Source organism: Peromyscus eremicus, chromosome 10 (genome assembly GCF_949786415.1).
Source record: "Peromyscus eremicus chromosome 10, PerEre_H2_v1, whole genome shotgun sequence".
Lineage (NCBI taxonomy): Eukaryota > Metazoa > Chordata > Mammalia > Rodentia > Cricetidae > Peromyscus > Peromyscus eremicus.
In genome coordinates this window covers 31,752,860-31,766,856 of record NC_081426.1, presented here as the reverse complement: position 1 = coordinate 31,766,856, position 13,997 = coordinate 31,752,860, and the positions used below count along the sequence as shown (strand labels likewise).

The window sequence follows — 13,997 nt, the reverse complement described above, 5'->3', positions numbered from 1 at the left end:
TGTGTTCACAACATGAAGAGCTAGGCCCAGGACCCCAAGGTCCAAAGGAGACCTCAGTTGCAAGCTTCAGGCATCTTGAGCAGAGGGCCCAGCTGGGCTCTGCCAGGACTTTTGTCCATGGAAGCTGGGAGATCCTGCTGTTTTAAGTGCCTGTAATGAGTGACTCATTACACAGCCATCAAAAATGGAAGTCTTTCCATTTGCAGGGTCAGAGCCATAGGCTCAGAGAAGTTCAGGCCCTTTCTCTAAGTTCCCCATAGGCAAGCCTTTAAAGTCTGGGTTCTGAAACCACACAGAGAGAAGGCAGCACACTTGCTACATTGGCAGAAGAACGGCAGGGACAAGTGAGTGTGCCACGGAGACAGAGCCCGGTCTGATCTGCCCACTCCTTCACAGAAACGCTAAACCCACCACCGGAGTTCTTGTTGTTTTGCTTTTATTGTTTTAAAGTTTTTAATACTTAGTTATTTTCTATGTCATGAGTGTTTTGCCTGCCTGGATGGATGTGCACCACATGTGGGCTTGGTACCACCACACGCATGCCGAGCACCTAGGAGATCAGAAAAGGATATCATATGCCCTGTTTGTGAGCTGCCATGTGGGTGCTTAGGATAGAACTCAGGTCCTCTGCAAGAGCAGTCAGTGCTCTTAACCACTGAGCTGTCTCTCCAGGTGCTTTTGTTGTTTAAGAGAGAGAAGGTCTTACATAGCCTGGGCTGGCTGTGAACCTACCAAGTAGCTGAGGATGACTCTGAACTCTGGATCTTCCTGCCTCTATCTCCCAAATACTGGGATTACAGTCATGAGCTACTCTGCTTGGAGAAACCCCCATTTTTAGTATAAGGTTTTTCTATTTTAGATGCTGTCAGTAAATGTGTACTAGTAAACGGATACCATGAGAGATCCCGCAGGGCCAAATCCCTACTGAACTTTCCAATGAAAGAGGCTTTACACTGAGAGGAGGCGTGGCCAGCAAGGTGCTTCAGCCAACCGCAGGCTGGCTTTGAGCTGTCCCAGAGCTGCTCCTGTGCCCTGGTTCACTCTACACCATCCAAACTGTGAAATTATGATTTCCTCAGTTAGCTCCTTGGACTCCATTCATCGAGACTGGCAGACTGGAAAACCGTTTTACAAAAATACATCTATCAGTGATGCAATGTCAAGTTCTTACACAGAAGGAATCTTTCTCTTTCGGAAGCTTAAGAGGGAGTTAGGAAGCCTCCCTGGACCCAGGCAGAATACAGGTCCTTAAAAAGCCAAAAGTGCCTAGGTACAGAAGAGGGACCACCCTTGCTGTGTTGCACCACATGCTCCTTTTTGGGCATCTGTAGCACTCCCAGTGTTCTGCTAGCACTGTTCAGGGTGCTATTTATAGCAGGTGAGGAGGAGGAGAAGGCAGGTCAGGACCTCAAGGGGCCTTAGGGAGCTGAGCTATGAGGCTCTGCTTTCCTGGCCCTCAGTTTCCCCACCTTCAAATGTAAATATTTCATATGTGCATATTTCATATGTCTGAGGTTTCCTTGAAGATGACATTAAACCATGAACCTCAACTTGATACCATCTGGAATCACCTGGGAAGAGTCTTAATGAGGAAATGCCTTGACCAATTGGCCTGTGGGCATGTCTATGGGGGCCTGTCTTGATTACATTAATTAATGTGGAGCGATCCATGCTAAGAGTGGGTGGCACCATTTCCTAGGCTTGGATCTTGAACTATGCAAGAGCAAGAGGGTGACCTGAGCACTAGCATGCCGTGTTCATTCCTCTATGCTCTTGGCTGTGGATGTATTATGACAAGTTGCTTCAAATATCTGCTGCCCCAACTTCCTAGTCCTGCTGGATTGTAAATAACCTGGAACTGTGAGCTGAAATAAAGCCCCTTTCCCCCAAGTAACTTTGTCAAGAGTACTTTATCATAGCAACGGAAGAAGTGTGGTGGTCTGAATACAAAATGCCACCCTCCCCAGGCTGACTTGGTCCCCAGCTGGTGGTGCTGTCTGGAAAAGTCATGGACCTTTTAGGAGGTGGAACCTTGCTGGAGGAAGCACATCACTGGGGGTGGGCTTTTAGGGTCTCTGTTCTTCCTCTGTGCTTCCTGTGCGTGGATGAAGTGTGATCGCTCTGCCTCCTCACTGACACGCCACCCTCACTCTCATGTTGCCCTGCCTCCCTGCTTTGACAGACACTCTATGAAACTGTGGGCCAAAGCCAACTGTTCCTTCCCTAATTTGCTTTTTGCCACAGCAACAGAAAAGTAATTAACCCAGAGGGAAACCATGACAGCACCCATGCAGGGTTGACACTATCAAGCACTGACTGAAGAAGCTCTTGTTTCTCTTCCAGTTTATACTGAGCTTTTAGCTGACTCATAAAAACCGAAACATGTGACATATTGATGGGCTGTCCTGTGACATGTCGATGTGAGTATAGACTAACTCCAGGGGGAGAGATACATTCCATCCCGAATATCTTTCTGCACTTTGTCTGAAGATGACTGCCGCACATGGCCGACCACTGTAAGGTTCTGTGGCTGCATGCCCTGCAGGAGCTTGCACAGACTGGATGCAAATTGGTCCTAGGAGCTGTGCAGCTCAGGTGATATTTGGGAAGCAGCTTGGTTCACATGAGGTAGCTCGTCTCTGGACAGGTGAGCCGTGATGCAGAGCAGTGGCACGCACTGACTACAGGCTAGCAAGGTAGGAGTGAGGTCAGGAGAGGGGCTGGGGCCTAGGGAAGGCAGGTTTATATAGACAAGGATGAAGGGCTGGGCTTCACAAAGAAAGAGAAATGCAGGCAGACCTGGGATCCATCCTCCAAGCTCCACCATGAATGCAGGACCACGGCCCTGACAGTGAAGTACAAAAAAATGCTACAGACACCAACAGGGTGGGAATGAGGCCACATAGCAAGGGGAGGTGACACTCACTGCACAGTGGCAGAGCAGTCCAATGGCTAGCGACATCAGCATGGTGCCACCTGAGGCCCCCCTGGATCTGTGATTATATCTATGTCTTGGTTTCAGAAGTGGGCTCTTCTCACTCCCTAAGAATCTGGCTTGGGGAGATGTGGGCTGAACCACAGTGATAGGCAGGGCTTTAGAGAAGGGGGTGTCACCAGAGAAGCTATAGTGGGCAGAATAACACCCACCCCTAAACACATGCACATGTCTAGGTCCTGACCTCTTAATCTGGGAACCTGTAAATCTGAACTTCTAAGGGTCTTTGCAGGTCAAACCAAGTTAAGGATCTCATATGTACATTCAGGACCCTGAATCAAATGACAAGTGTCCTTACAGGAGACAGGGAAGAGGTGACAAGGTTCCAGGAAGAGGCCATGAGAGGATTGAGCAGGGTTAAAGTGACTTAGCTACAACCCCAGGAACACATGGAATCACTAGTAAATCTGTCAAATAAGAAAGGTCCTCTCTAAAGACCCCAAAGGGAGCTGGGACCTGCTGACACCCAGAATTGTATTTCCAGACTCCAGAATCACAAAAGAACACATTCTCATTTTTTTTTTTTTGACATTAGATGTGTGCCACCTTGTTCTAGCAGCCACAGGGACCTAGTATAGCAACTACACAGGCCACAAGCCCCGCCCCCAACAAGATAGCACTGAGGCAAGGCAGGTCCCTGGAACAAGGGAACAGGTGGTACAGTGGCCCCTGCCTGCCCTTTACGGCAGCCCTGTCTGTGCTGAAAACTGTGTGACCCTGAGCCACCAAATGAATGAAATCTTTTATTCACTTCTGGGTGTACGCTGTGTTTGCCTGGCAGGTGGAGCCTAGAGGCAACTGTCAGGCAGTTTCTCTAAGCTGCTGGGCCTCTAGAGGACATGGGTGTTCAGACCTGTATTGGCATAGGTCACATGGTCGGGACAACCACCTCTCCTGCTGGGAAGACAATTCAGACTCGTTCAGCTGTGCCTGGAAGATCACTTCTCTCAGGTTGGCAACTGGCCTCTTAACTACTTCTCTCTTCCATTACTCATCCCATCCATTCTGAGGGGTGCTCAGAGGACTTAGGATATAGGGCGCCAGATGCAGAACCAGGAAAATTTGTGTAATAATGTCTTCCAAATTAACACTCCCTCTTAGAGGGAGGAGAGAGGCTCATAAGACTCAAGAAGTAGACAAAACCAACTAAGCCCAGAAAGTAAAGGAAACTCAGACGACTTCTCCCCAAAGCTATCTAAGCAATAACAATAGATATGTGGATGGATGGATGGATGGATGGATGGATGGATGGATGGATGGATAGATGGATACATAGGTGGGTGGATGGCAGATGGATGGATGGATGGATGGATGGGTAGATGGGTGAATGGGTGGATTATAAGTGAACTAATCTATGGATGGATGGGTAGATGAATGGATAGGTAGATAGATAGGTGGATGGACTGATAAATGGATTGACAGATGGGTGGACAGATAGGTGAATTGGTAAATTGATATGTGGATGGTTAGATGGGTGGATCAATTGATCAATAGGTGGATAGGAGAATAAATGGGTAGATATGTAAATAGATATGTAAATTGATAGGATGATGGTTGGATGGATGGATGAAAGAATGGATGTATGGGTAAGTGGATAGATGGGTGGATGAATGAATCAATAAGTGGATAGATGACTGATAGGTGGACAGATGGGTAGATGGGTGAGTGGATAGGTGATTTTGATAATGTGGATGGTATGTATGTATGTATGTATGTATGTATGTATGGATGGATGGATGGATGGACTGGTTGAAACCCTGATAACTAATGAGACCTTGAGGAGGAATAAGGAACATGCAAGTTTTCAGGGCTACCTTACCCTCTCACTAACTCGCTTCAACACCTCTTCTGCTTCCTCCATGGCCACCATCTCCCGCTGGTACTGGGTTTCTGTCTTCTTCCTTGTTTCTAGGTCACACTCTGCTGTCAGTGCCAACATCTTCCGCTCACACTCCTCTTGTACTTCATTTTCCAGCAGCAGAAACTGCTCTTTGAAGGCAGCTGTCACCTTCCTCTCTGTTTGTGGAGAGAGGTGACCACCACTGCTCAGATTCTTCATCAGAAGGGCAAGGACGTCCTTACTAATTTGGTTCCGACAAGCCTCCAGGTCCGCATCTGCCTGATTCAGGGTTGCGATCTCCAACCTTGGAAACAGAAGTCAAATGGACTCCATTACATGATGGAACCAGGGGCTCCTCAAAACTGTCAGGCTTTAAGGTATCTGTGGGTAAGGCTTTTTCTCTCTCTTTCCCCTCCTCCTCTTCCCATTTTCTCTCCCTTCTACTCTTTCATAATTTGAATGCAAAATGTCCCCCCACAGGCTCATTTGTTTAACACTTGGTCATCAGCTGGTGGCCCCGTTTGGGGTTGGTTACGGAACCACAGGAGGTACACCTTCACTGGAAGAAGAGGAATGCTGAACACAGGCCTTGAGGGTTATATCCCCACCCTGCTTCCTGTCTGGTCTCTGCTTCCTGATTCCCACTCCTCAAGTAGGCAAGCAGCCTCACATTTTTGCTACCAGCCTTAAGCCATTCCTGTGGCCGCACCTTCTCCATCCTGATGGACCATCCCCTCAGCCCATGAACCAAAATCAAAATTTCTGCCTTTAAATTGTGGGATGTCTGCGGCATTTCTAAGCCTCTCAGATCATCTGCCCAACTGCTTTCCAGAGGTCCAACCCAGCAATGCGTAGAGATCCTTCCTCTACTCATGCTCTGCAATAGTAGACATTATCTGTCATTTGATGGGATGTGACAATATAAAAGTATTAAGGGATCAATAACAGAAAATCCCAAGCATTTGAAAATGGAGAACACACTGTGGTCCATACCAGCCTGCTTGAATTTTAGCACTTTTCACCGATCCCATTAGTTCTATTCCTTGCCATGTGTGTGTGAGCACCAAAAGCAAATCTTAGCTATGCCATCTATCTGGAAACCCCTCAACATGCATCTGTAAGTGTCAAGAAGATATATAGATACACATAAAGACAGAGAAATGTGTACCTGGCTATTTACCTACATATATTTTACCTGAAGAGCTGTAGGAAAATATTACCTTGAGTTAAAGGCATTCCAATAAAGGCTATTCCTCTAGAAGAGCACCCAGTGCTCTTAACCCTGAACCATCACTCCAGCCCCCTCTTAACCCTGAACCACCACTCCAGCCCCCATCAGTCTCATTTTAAAGGACAATCCATGCATTGGCTTCCTTCATTGTCTCAGCAAGTACTTAACTGCAAGGAAAACTCTGTTGGATCCAGAAAGAATCACAGGAGATGCCTTAAAGAGGTGTGTGCACGGTTAAATGCTAAATGAGCCAGACAGAACCTCACAAGTTCTGAAAGAAAAGCTGTGTTCTACTCTGAGACAGACAAAACAGACTTCACACCTTTAATGAGGCCTGGTGGGGCAGGAGGAAGTATGGCTCGCGCACCGAGTCTTCAGTCCTGCACACGTGGACTACCAGTCACAAGACAAAGGAGCTGGGGCTGCAGATGGAGCCATGGCTCGGCAGCTGACTTGAGAATCCAAGCATCCATAGGGGGTTTTCAACTTGGAAGAGAGAGGTGGGGGAGGAATCAGGGTCAGAGGAGGCAGGATATGAGGAAGGAGACCAAGGGAAGATTGAAGCTCTGAAGACCTAGGAAGGGCTGAGCGCTGAGTGAGGCTGTCCCTGGAAGCTGCGAAGCTTGACTTTTGCCTGGTGAGTCCCTCAGTTTCTGATCCCCAGAATCCTAAGATAACAGCTCTCTATCATGAGCTGCCAAGACTGCAGTGATCTGTTACGAGCAAATAGCAAGCTCAAAAATGTCAAGCCAGGCAGCTACATCCATCATTCATTCTCTAATTCAGAAAATATGGTGGCCCGGGATGGGCAAATTGCCCGTTCTTTCTCATGATTGCCTAAAGAGCCACGTACTAACCAGGAGAGCTCAGTAAAGGACTTGGTTTTTGTTAGAATTCCTAGCCACTCCCCCAGCTACATGACCATGCATGTGCTGGCAAGATGCTTAGTCATCCCAGGGCCTTACGTCCTACAACGTAATCCATGCTCTGCATGATCACGTAATTTGTGAGCATCGTGATCACATAATCTATGCACATGCTTGACGTAGCTACATAAGCCCATATGCGCATGTGCGAGGGGTGGGAGGATCTATAAGAGAAGATTCTACATATTCATCCTCTCTCTTTCTACACCATCATTCCATAGGCCTATGCACATCCTTTCTGTTCCGTTCCCTTAATGAACTCTTATAGTGGGCTTTGTTGTACCTCATGGCTTTTTTTTTGCATGGTAAACAGTGCAGCTTAATAAATAACATTGCACCACAATAAATAATAAATAACAGTTTTTCCCACCTGCATAATGGGGATGGCCTTAGACTACTGTTCAAATTTGTATCAAGCAAAGAAATAACAATTCCACAGCCCAGTTTCCTAACATCTTGCTGGCCCTAAATACTCATACTTCCCTCCGTAGCAGCTCCTTCCCTGGGGAAACTGTCTGCCGGGGAGTCAGAGCCCACAGTCTGACAGGCACCCAGCTCAGAGATATTTTGGCTGCAGCCATTTCGCTGCCTAGTGCTTTGCACAGACTGTCAGAAGTGGCAACAAGAAAAGCTGTCAATGTCCCAAGGCCACAAGACACAGAAAAAGAGTTTCTTCAAATCAGTTAAATTTCCAAGCTATTAATGGCAGATTAACACTCATTGTTAATTGCCCAATGGCTTCAAAAAAAAAGTTAAATAGAACAAATTTCTCACTCTACGTAGCATTAGGTCCGCTAGGGAAGGGACACATTTCCATCACCCTTCATTCACCAGTCATCATTTACAGGACAATGAAATACACATCTTTCTCCATTACCCCTGGGAAATCCTTCATGACATCTAGAAGACAGGTACTTGGGGTCACACGGTATGGGGTTCTCATGCCGGGACTCCTGTACTACTCTACAAACCTGTACATCCACTGTACCCATCTAAGAAACACCATTGTTTAGAATTTCCAAGAACCAATTACAATGAACACTTTGGTAGGCTACTGATGATAAAAAAATGAGAATGGTGTCCAAGCCTTCTTTCTTATTTAGTTCTTATAAAAATTAACCATTCTGACCAAACAATGAGGCAAGGTATCAGAATAAAGCTAGGATATGCAATTGATATACACAGCAGCAAATGTTTTTCTGAATGGGGAAAGGGACTCATAAAGCAACATGAGGAACAGTAATTCAGAAGGAACCTGAGCAGCCACAGCCTCTTTTAGAATAATTCTGGTATCTTCAAGTGTAACCATAGACCCACAAAACACAGCTTGGCATTAGCAAAGTGAAAGTTTTCCTCATCAGAAGCCAATTTCCATGGAAAGAACACTGCAAGGTTCCCTGTAGAGGCCGAACATCAGACTTATACCCTGTCGACAAGGGGACTAGGCAGTGAGAGACAGGGGAAGTACCCACTGAGAATCTTCACTAAGTGGGAGTCAGAGAAGGTGAGGGAAACGTTAGAAAACCAGTGATACTTCCTTCAAACCAGCAGCTCGTCAGGAACCAAAATACAGTAAAAGCCCCAGGGTGGGCTCTTAGCATCTTTCTTCCTGGACCCTCCTTCACTGAGTATTTGGGCCTCTGTGTCTGGAAATGTTCGCTCTTTCCTTCCTGAGGCATGGGGGGCCCATCCATGAACGAAGCAGAAAGCTCCTGCACTCAAGAACTTCCGGCCTAAGTGGCTAAGACAGAATCCCCCCCTTACCCCCCATATATGTCATGACTTCTACTGGCCAGGGATGCTATGAAGAAAAGTAGTTTGGGGATACAAGATGGAGGTGCTGCTGCTGTAGAGAGATTTTTTTCCTAGCTCTGTGTGACCCTCTAATCCACTGTGCCCATGCAGCTGCTACTCTGACCTACTCTTCTGACTCGGAGATGCCCACACCCCATCCCACCTCTTGTATGCTGCCACCATCACTCAGTTTAGTGGACCTTCTCTCAGAAGAACTCCTGGGCCAGGTGTGCTGGTGCATGCCTGTAATCCCTGCACTGGGGTTAGGGAGGCAGGAGGATCAAAGTTTAAGTTCATCTTTGGTCACAAAGCAAGCTCTGAGGCTAGCCTGGCTTCCATGAGACCCAGTCTCCAAGAAGAGGAAGAGGATGATCAGGATGAGGAGCCTCGAGTCCCCACACCAAGGCATTTGTATTCTGCCCATGTATACAGTACGAAGACAAAACCTAGTATGCAGGCAGGGACCACCACTATGCTGAGCACAGAACTGGACCTCAGCCAGGATCTCCTAAAATACCCATCAATCAATTAATTTTTAAAAGTGTTTCAAGTATGAAGAAGCAACCCTAAAGAATAAATGACCCAAAGAAGCCAGCGAACAGCTCCATCTTCCTGCACTGTGGGCTTTTAACAGAGGAGGACCACTTTGCTATTTCTGAAGAATGTTTGGAAAGAATAAAAAAGACGGGAGTTGTAAACACAAACATACCATATGGTTAGCACGTAAAAAACTACTCAATATGTGTATTTACAACTTCAGCACAACAAAGACTCCCTGCACACCTACTGTGCACAAAACCATTTGCAGAGGGCATAGGGGCAGCAGCGACAGACACCTCGGAGCTGGCAGCAAGTGAAATATCAGAGAAAGAAGCACAGCTCTCAACGTCTTCCCTTAGGCTCTCTGTCTCTGAAGCATCTGCACTCAGGATTTATAGAAGACCATTCTTCAGCAGCACAGTGGATTTAGAAGTGCTCTAGCCTGGATTCAAGCTCCTTACCACCCACACGACCTCAGGCAAGCCAGTGAGCCTCTCTGAATGACAGCTCCCTGGGCTGAAAATTGAGCACCCATGAAAATTTCGTATGATGCCAGATGCTTGGTGTGGCCAGGTTTCTGGCTAGGGTAAAACTAAATTACTGGAAGCACACCATGCTTCTAAGAGAACCTCCTGTGATCACTCAATCCTACCCAGTTTCTCCTTCCTCATAACAGGTCCCAGCATGCATTGGGACCAAGCCCACTTCCCCTGTGACCACAGTCAGGGAACCTGATAAAAAACCAAAGGGCACACCCCCCTCTCCAATCCTCTCTATGGGAAGTGGCCTGCGATGCAAAGCTGAACACACAGGCCAGCCTTTCAGGAGTAGGTCAGCATTGAGAAAAGGGCACAGTACCACCTGGTATTAGAAATGTGGCAACAATCACGCTGCCCGCTTGCTGGGTGAGAAGCCCGGCTAAACCTCCAGTAAGAAGTACAAGCAGGATAAATGACTTACTAGAGAAAAGGGCTATTTTTAGTAAGGAGCCCATGAGAGACTGATTTCCATGCACACTAAGCCCCTGACATTTCCTTTGTGGGAGCTCCTAAACCTTATGACAGGTCAACAAAGAAAGATAAAAAATAACTGTCAGTTCTAGAAGGAAGGAAGGCAGATAGGCAGACAGACAGACTGATAGACAGACTAGGCACCCAAATCAGTGTCCAACCACTGAGGCTGAAACACAATTGAGTCAATAAATTTTAAGCCTGAGCTGGGGAGTGGGGATGGCGAGATGACTCAGAGGTTAAGACCACTACCTTCGAAACTCCCAGGAATCCACAAGGATGACCCCAGCTAAGACTCCTAGCAATAGTGGAGAGGGTGCCTGAACTGGCCTTCTCTGTAATCAGATTGGTGACTACCCTAATTGTCATCAGGGATCCTTCATCCAGTAACTGATGGAAACAGACGCAGAGATTCACAGCCAAGTACTGGGCTGAGTTCTGGGAGTCCAGTTGAAGAGAGGGAGGAGAGATTATATGAGCAAGGCGGGTCAAGATAATGACTGGGAAACCCACAGAGACAGCTAACTGAGCTTGTGGGAGCTCAGGGGCTCTGGACTAACAGCTAGGAAGCCTGCATGGGACCGACCTAGGCCCCCTGCATGTGGGTGACAGTTGTGTACCTTGGTCTGTTTGTGGGGCCCCTAGTAGTCGGATCAGGATCTGTCCCTGGTACATGAGCTTTTTGGAAACTATTCCTCATGCTGGGATGCCTCACCCAACCTTGACGCAGGGGGAGGAGATTGATCCTGCCTCAACTTGATATGCCATGCTTTGTTGACTCCAATGGGAGGCCTGCCCCTTTCTGAATAGAGGAGGAGTGGATTGTGGGGTGGCGTAGACAGGAGGTGGGAGAGGGAACAGGAAGAGAGAAGGGAGAGGAAACTGTGGTTGGTGTGTAAAATAAATGCAAAATTTTAATTATAAAAATTTTTAAAAGAAGACCACTGCCTGCTTTTCTAGAGGACTTGTGTTCAATTCTCAGCACCCACATAGCAGCTCACAACCATCTGTAACTCCAGCCCCATGGGATTCAACATCTCCTTCTGGCCTCTGTGGGCACCAGACCCATGCATGCTGCTCAGACACACATGCAGGCAGATCACCCATAATAATGAAATAATTTTTACGACTGAGCTGGCGAAGGAGGGTGAGGCTCTGAGAGGAGGGATGAATTTTACTCTTAGGCTGAATCTTACAGCCATGCTTGCTAATCGATGTGAAACGCTCCTCAGACAAAATAAGATCAGCAACCAAGGAGAAACAAAGAGACAGCCCCAGAGCCTGAGAGTCACTAAGAATGTCGACACGCCCACATCAGAATTAGCAAGCTGCAACACCATAGAGAGCTGCCTGTGATGGGATGGAGGAGGGCTAGGCTCCTGACATCCTTCACATCTGGAATCAAAAGAGGGCAACACACTCCTGCTGAAAAGGGCTACTTCATTGGGTCAGAAGCATGCGGAGTCCTGTGTATGTGCAAATTAAACACCCAGCTGTTGATTATCCAAATCAAATCATCCCACTCAACTCTTCATTCATATTGGGGGGGAGGGCAGGCTAACATCTGACTTTTGGCTAGGAAATGCTTTGATAATTGCTCGTGTTCATATCACAATATATGAGGTGGTATTTATGAGTTCCTGCCAAGAGCTTGCCTCCCAGCTGCCCACCCATCTCTGCCTTCCTAAGACAAGGTGGCACATTTTAATTGCCATCCCTGGCATTCCAATTAGAGAATCGAGCAAAGATGAAGAAGGGCTGTGAACAGCTGTACAAAGCCTAAATATCCAATCCATGCACACTACCCTGAAAGCCAGAAATGGATGGAGGCCTGAGCCTCACCACTGTGTGAGGTTGGTCCTGTGCACCCAAGGCTCCCAGCCTGGCTGCTCACAGAGCTGCTGAACAAGAGAGGAGCATCCCCCAAGTAGGACAGAGTCTACACTGCCAAGGTCAAGTAGCTCACAAAGTACCATGAGTCAGACTCAGTACAACGTCTGTCCCAGGAGGAGATACAGCTGAAATGCTCTACCTTGGACCCATGCTATGTGCCAGGGAACATAGGTTCCTAAACCCAGGGACACAGGCCCGGCACTGCTTGGTTGGCTCTGCTTCTAGGTCCTCCCCTGCTCAGTGCTAGTTCCTCTGTGTGTGTGTGTGTGTGTGTGTGTGTGTGTGTGTGTGTGTGTGTGTGTACCAGAGGACAACCTCAGGTGTTATTTCACAGGAGTCATCTACCTTGCTTTAAGAGACAGGGTCTCTCACTAGCTTACCGGTTGGGCTAGGCTGGCTGGCCAGTGAGCCTTAGGGGTATGTCTGTCTGGGGTTATAACTGTTGACAACCCTGTTGACTACTAGCTGTGTCCCTGGAAAGGCTTCCTAACCTCCAAGTCCTCATGTGAGTGGAAAACAACACTCCCCTCAGTCACCACACCCCACCCCACCTCATCCCACCTCATCCCACCCACCACACCCTACCACACCTTACTCCACCTCATCCCACCTCATCTCATCCCACCCTACTTCACCTCACCCCACTCATCCCACCCCACCCTACCTCACCTCACCTCACTCCCTCACCTCACCTCACCCCACCTCACCCCTACCCCACTCCCAAGGTGTTTCTGAAGTCCTGGGATAGTTCCCTTCTTTTTCATCCAGGGTTTGGTAGGATGTTCTGTTGGACACACGGCACTGCGGGTCTTTATCAACAATACCGAGTTCTCCCCAGCAAACCACAGCCGGCACCGTGCCAGCCTCTTTTTCAAACAGATGTTTCTTCCCTGTTTTCTGCAGTCAGTAAACAAACACCCAGCACACTCAGCATGATTTCACAAATGCCCCTTGCTCCTTCCCATCCATCTGTCTCTCTTTCCTTCTTCAGCCTGAAGTATTTTCCCTCACTCCACTTGGGCACCTCTAACAGGAGTGAAGATGTCACCTCCTCCAGGGAGCATTTCCAGGGCTCCGGAAGCCCCTCCTTCTTCTGCATCCAGCCGGCTCAATAATATTCAGTGCCTAGCAGCACTACCATTCTGACCACCAAGTGATTAATGGACGGCCAAGTGACCATAAGGACACTTCGTATTTGCTGCTCCCAACCCGTCACCTCCCAAGAGAGGATAAGACTGAGGACCCTTACTCTTCTAAGGCTTGAAGCATGCCCCCGTGATCCTCAGAAGTCAGGATGACAATCACTTGGTCATTGAGGGAAAGATCCTGGCTCACACCATTAGCAGAGGTGAAGGGTGAGGGCTCCAGCTTGTTCTCAGGGCGCCGAACCTGTAGAAGTGGAGAGACAGCTGAGTTGGCCTGCTGGGGAACACTGCATGCTGGGAGGGAAGACAAGGCTGTATAGTCAGAGAGGCTGGCCTCCTCCCACCTCAGACCAGCCCCTGTCCTAGTCAGAGCCTATACTGTCTCACCACATGAAAAAGATGCTGATTTCAACGGCCTCACACAAGTGTGCTGAGGAGATAAAACAACTACATGCAAAGACATAACCATAAGTACTCTGCTACTGAGACTGGGGGATAGCTCAGTCAGGAAAGTGCTTGCCACTCAAATGTGACGACCTGAGTTCGAGCCCTAAAACCCACATTTTTAGAAGGCTGGGCAGAGAGGCAGAGACATGCAGATCCCTGGGTCCCACAGCTAGCCA

The 13,997-nt window shown here is 48.0% G+C and overlaps 1 protein-coding gene across 1 annotated transcript in view; it reads right to left on the bottom strand.

The window, feature by feature from the left end:
- Positions 1 to 13,997, bottom strand: part of Evc2 (EvC ciliary complex subunit 2) — an 87,990-nt gene that overhangs the window by 50,215 nt on the left and 23,778 nt on the right. Inside the window, exons 7-8 of the mRNA XM_059275780.1 lie at positions 13,479 to 13,618; positions 4,815 to 5,139 (exon numbers count right to left, since the gene is read on the bottom strand). Of these exons, the coding sequence (XP_059131763.1) occupies positions 4,815 to 5,139; positions 13,479 to 13,618 (465 nt within the window). The remainder of the gene's footprint in view (positions 1 to 4,814; positions 5,140 to 13,478; positions 13,619 to 13,997) is intronic.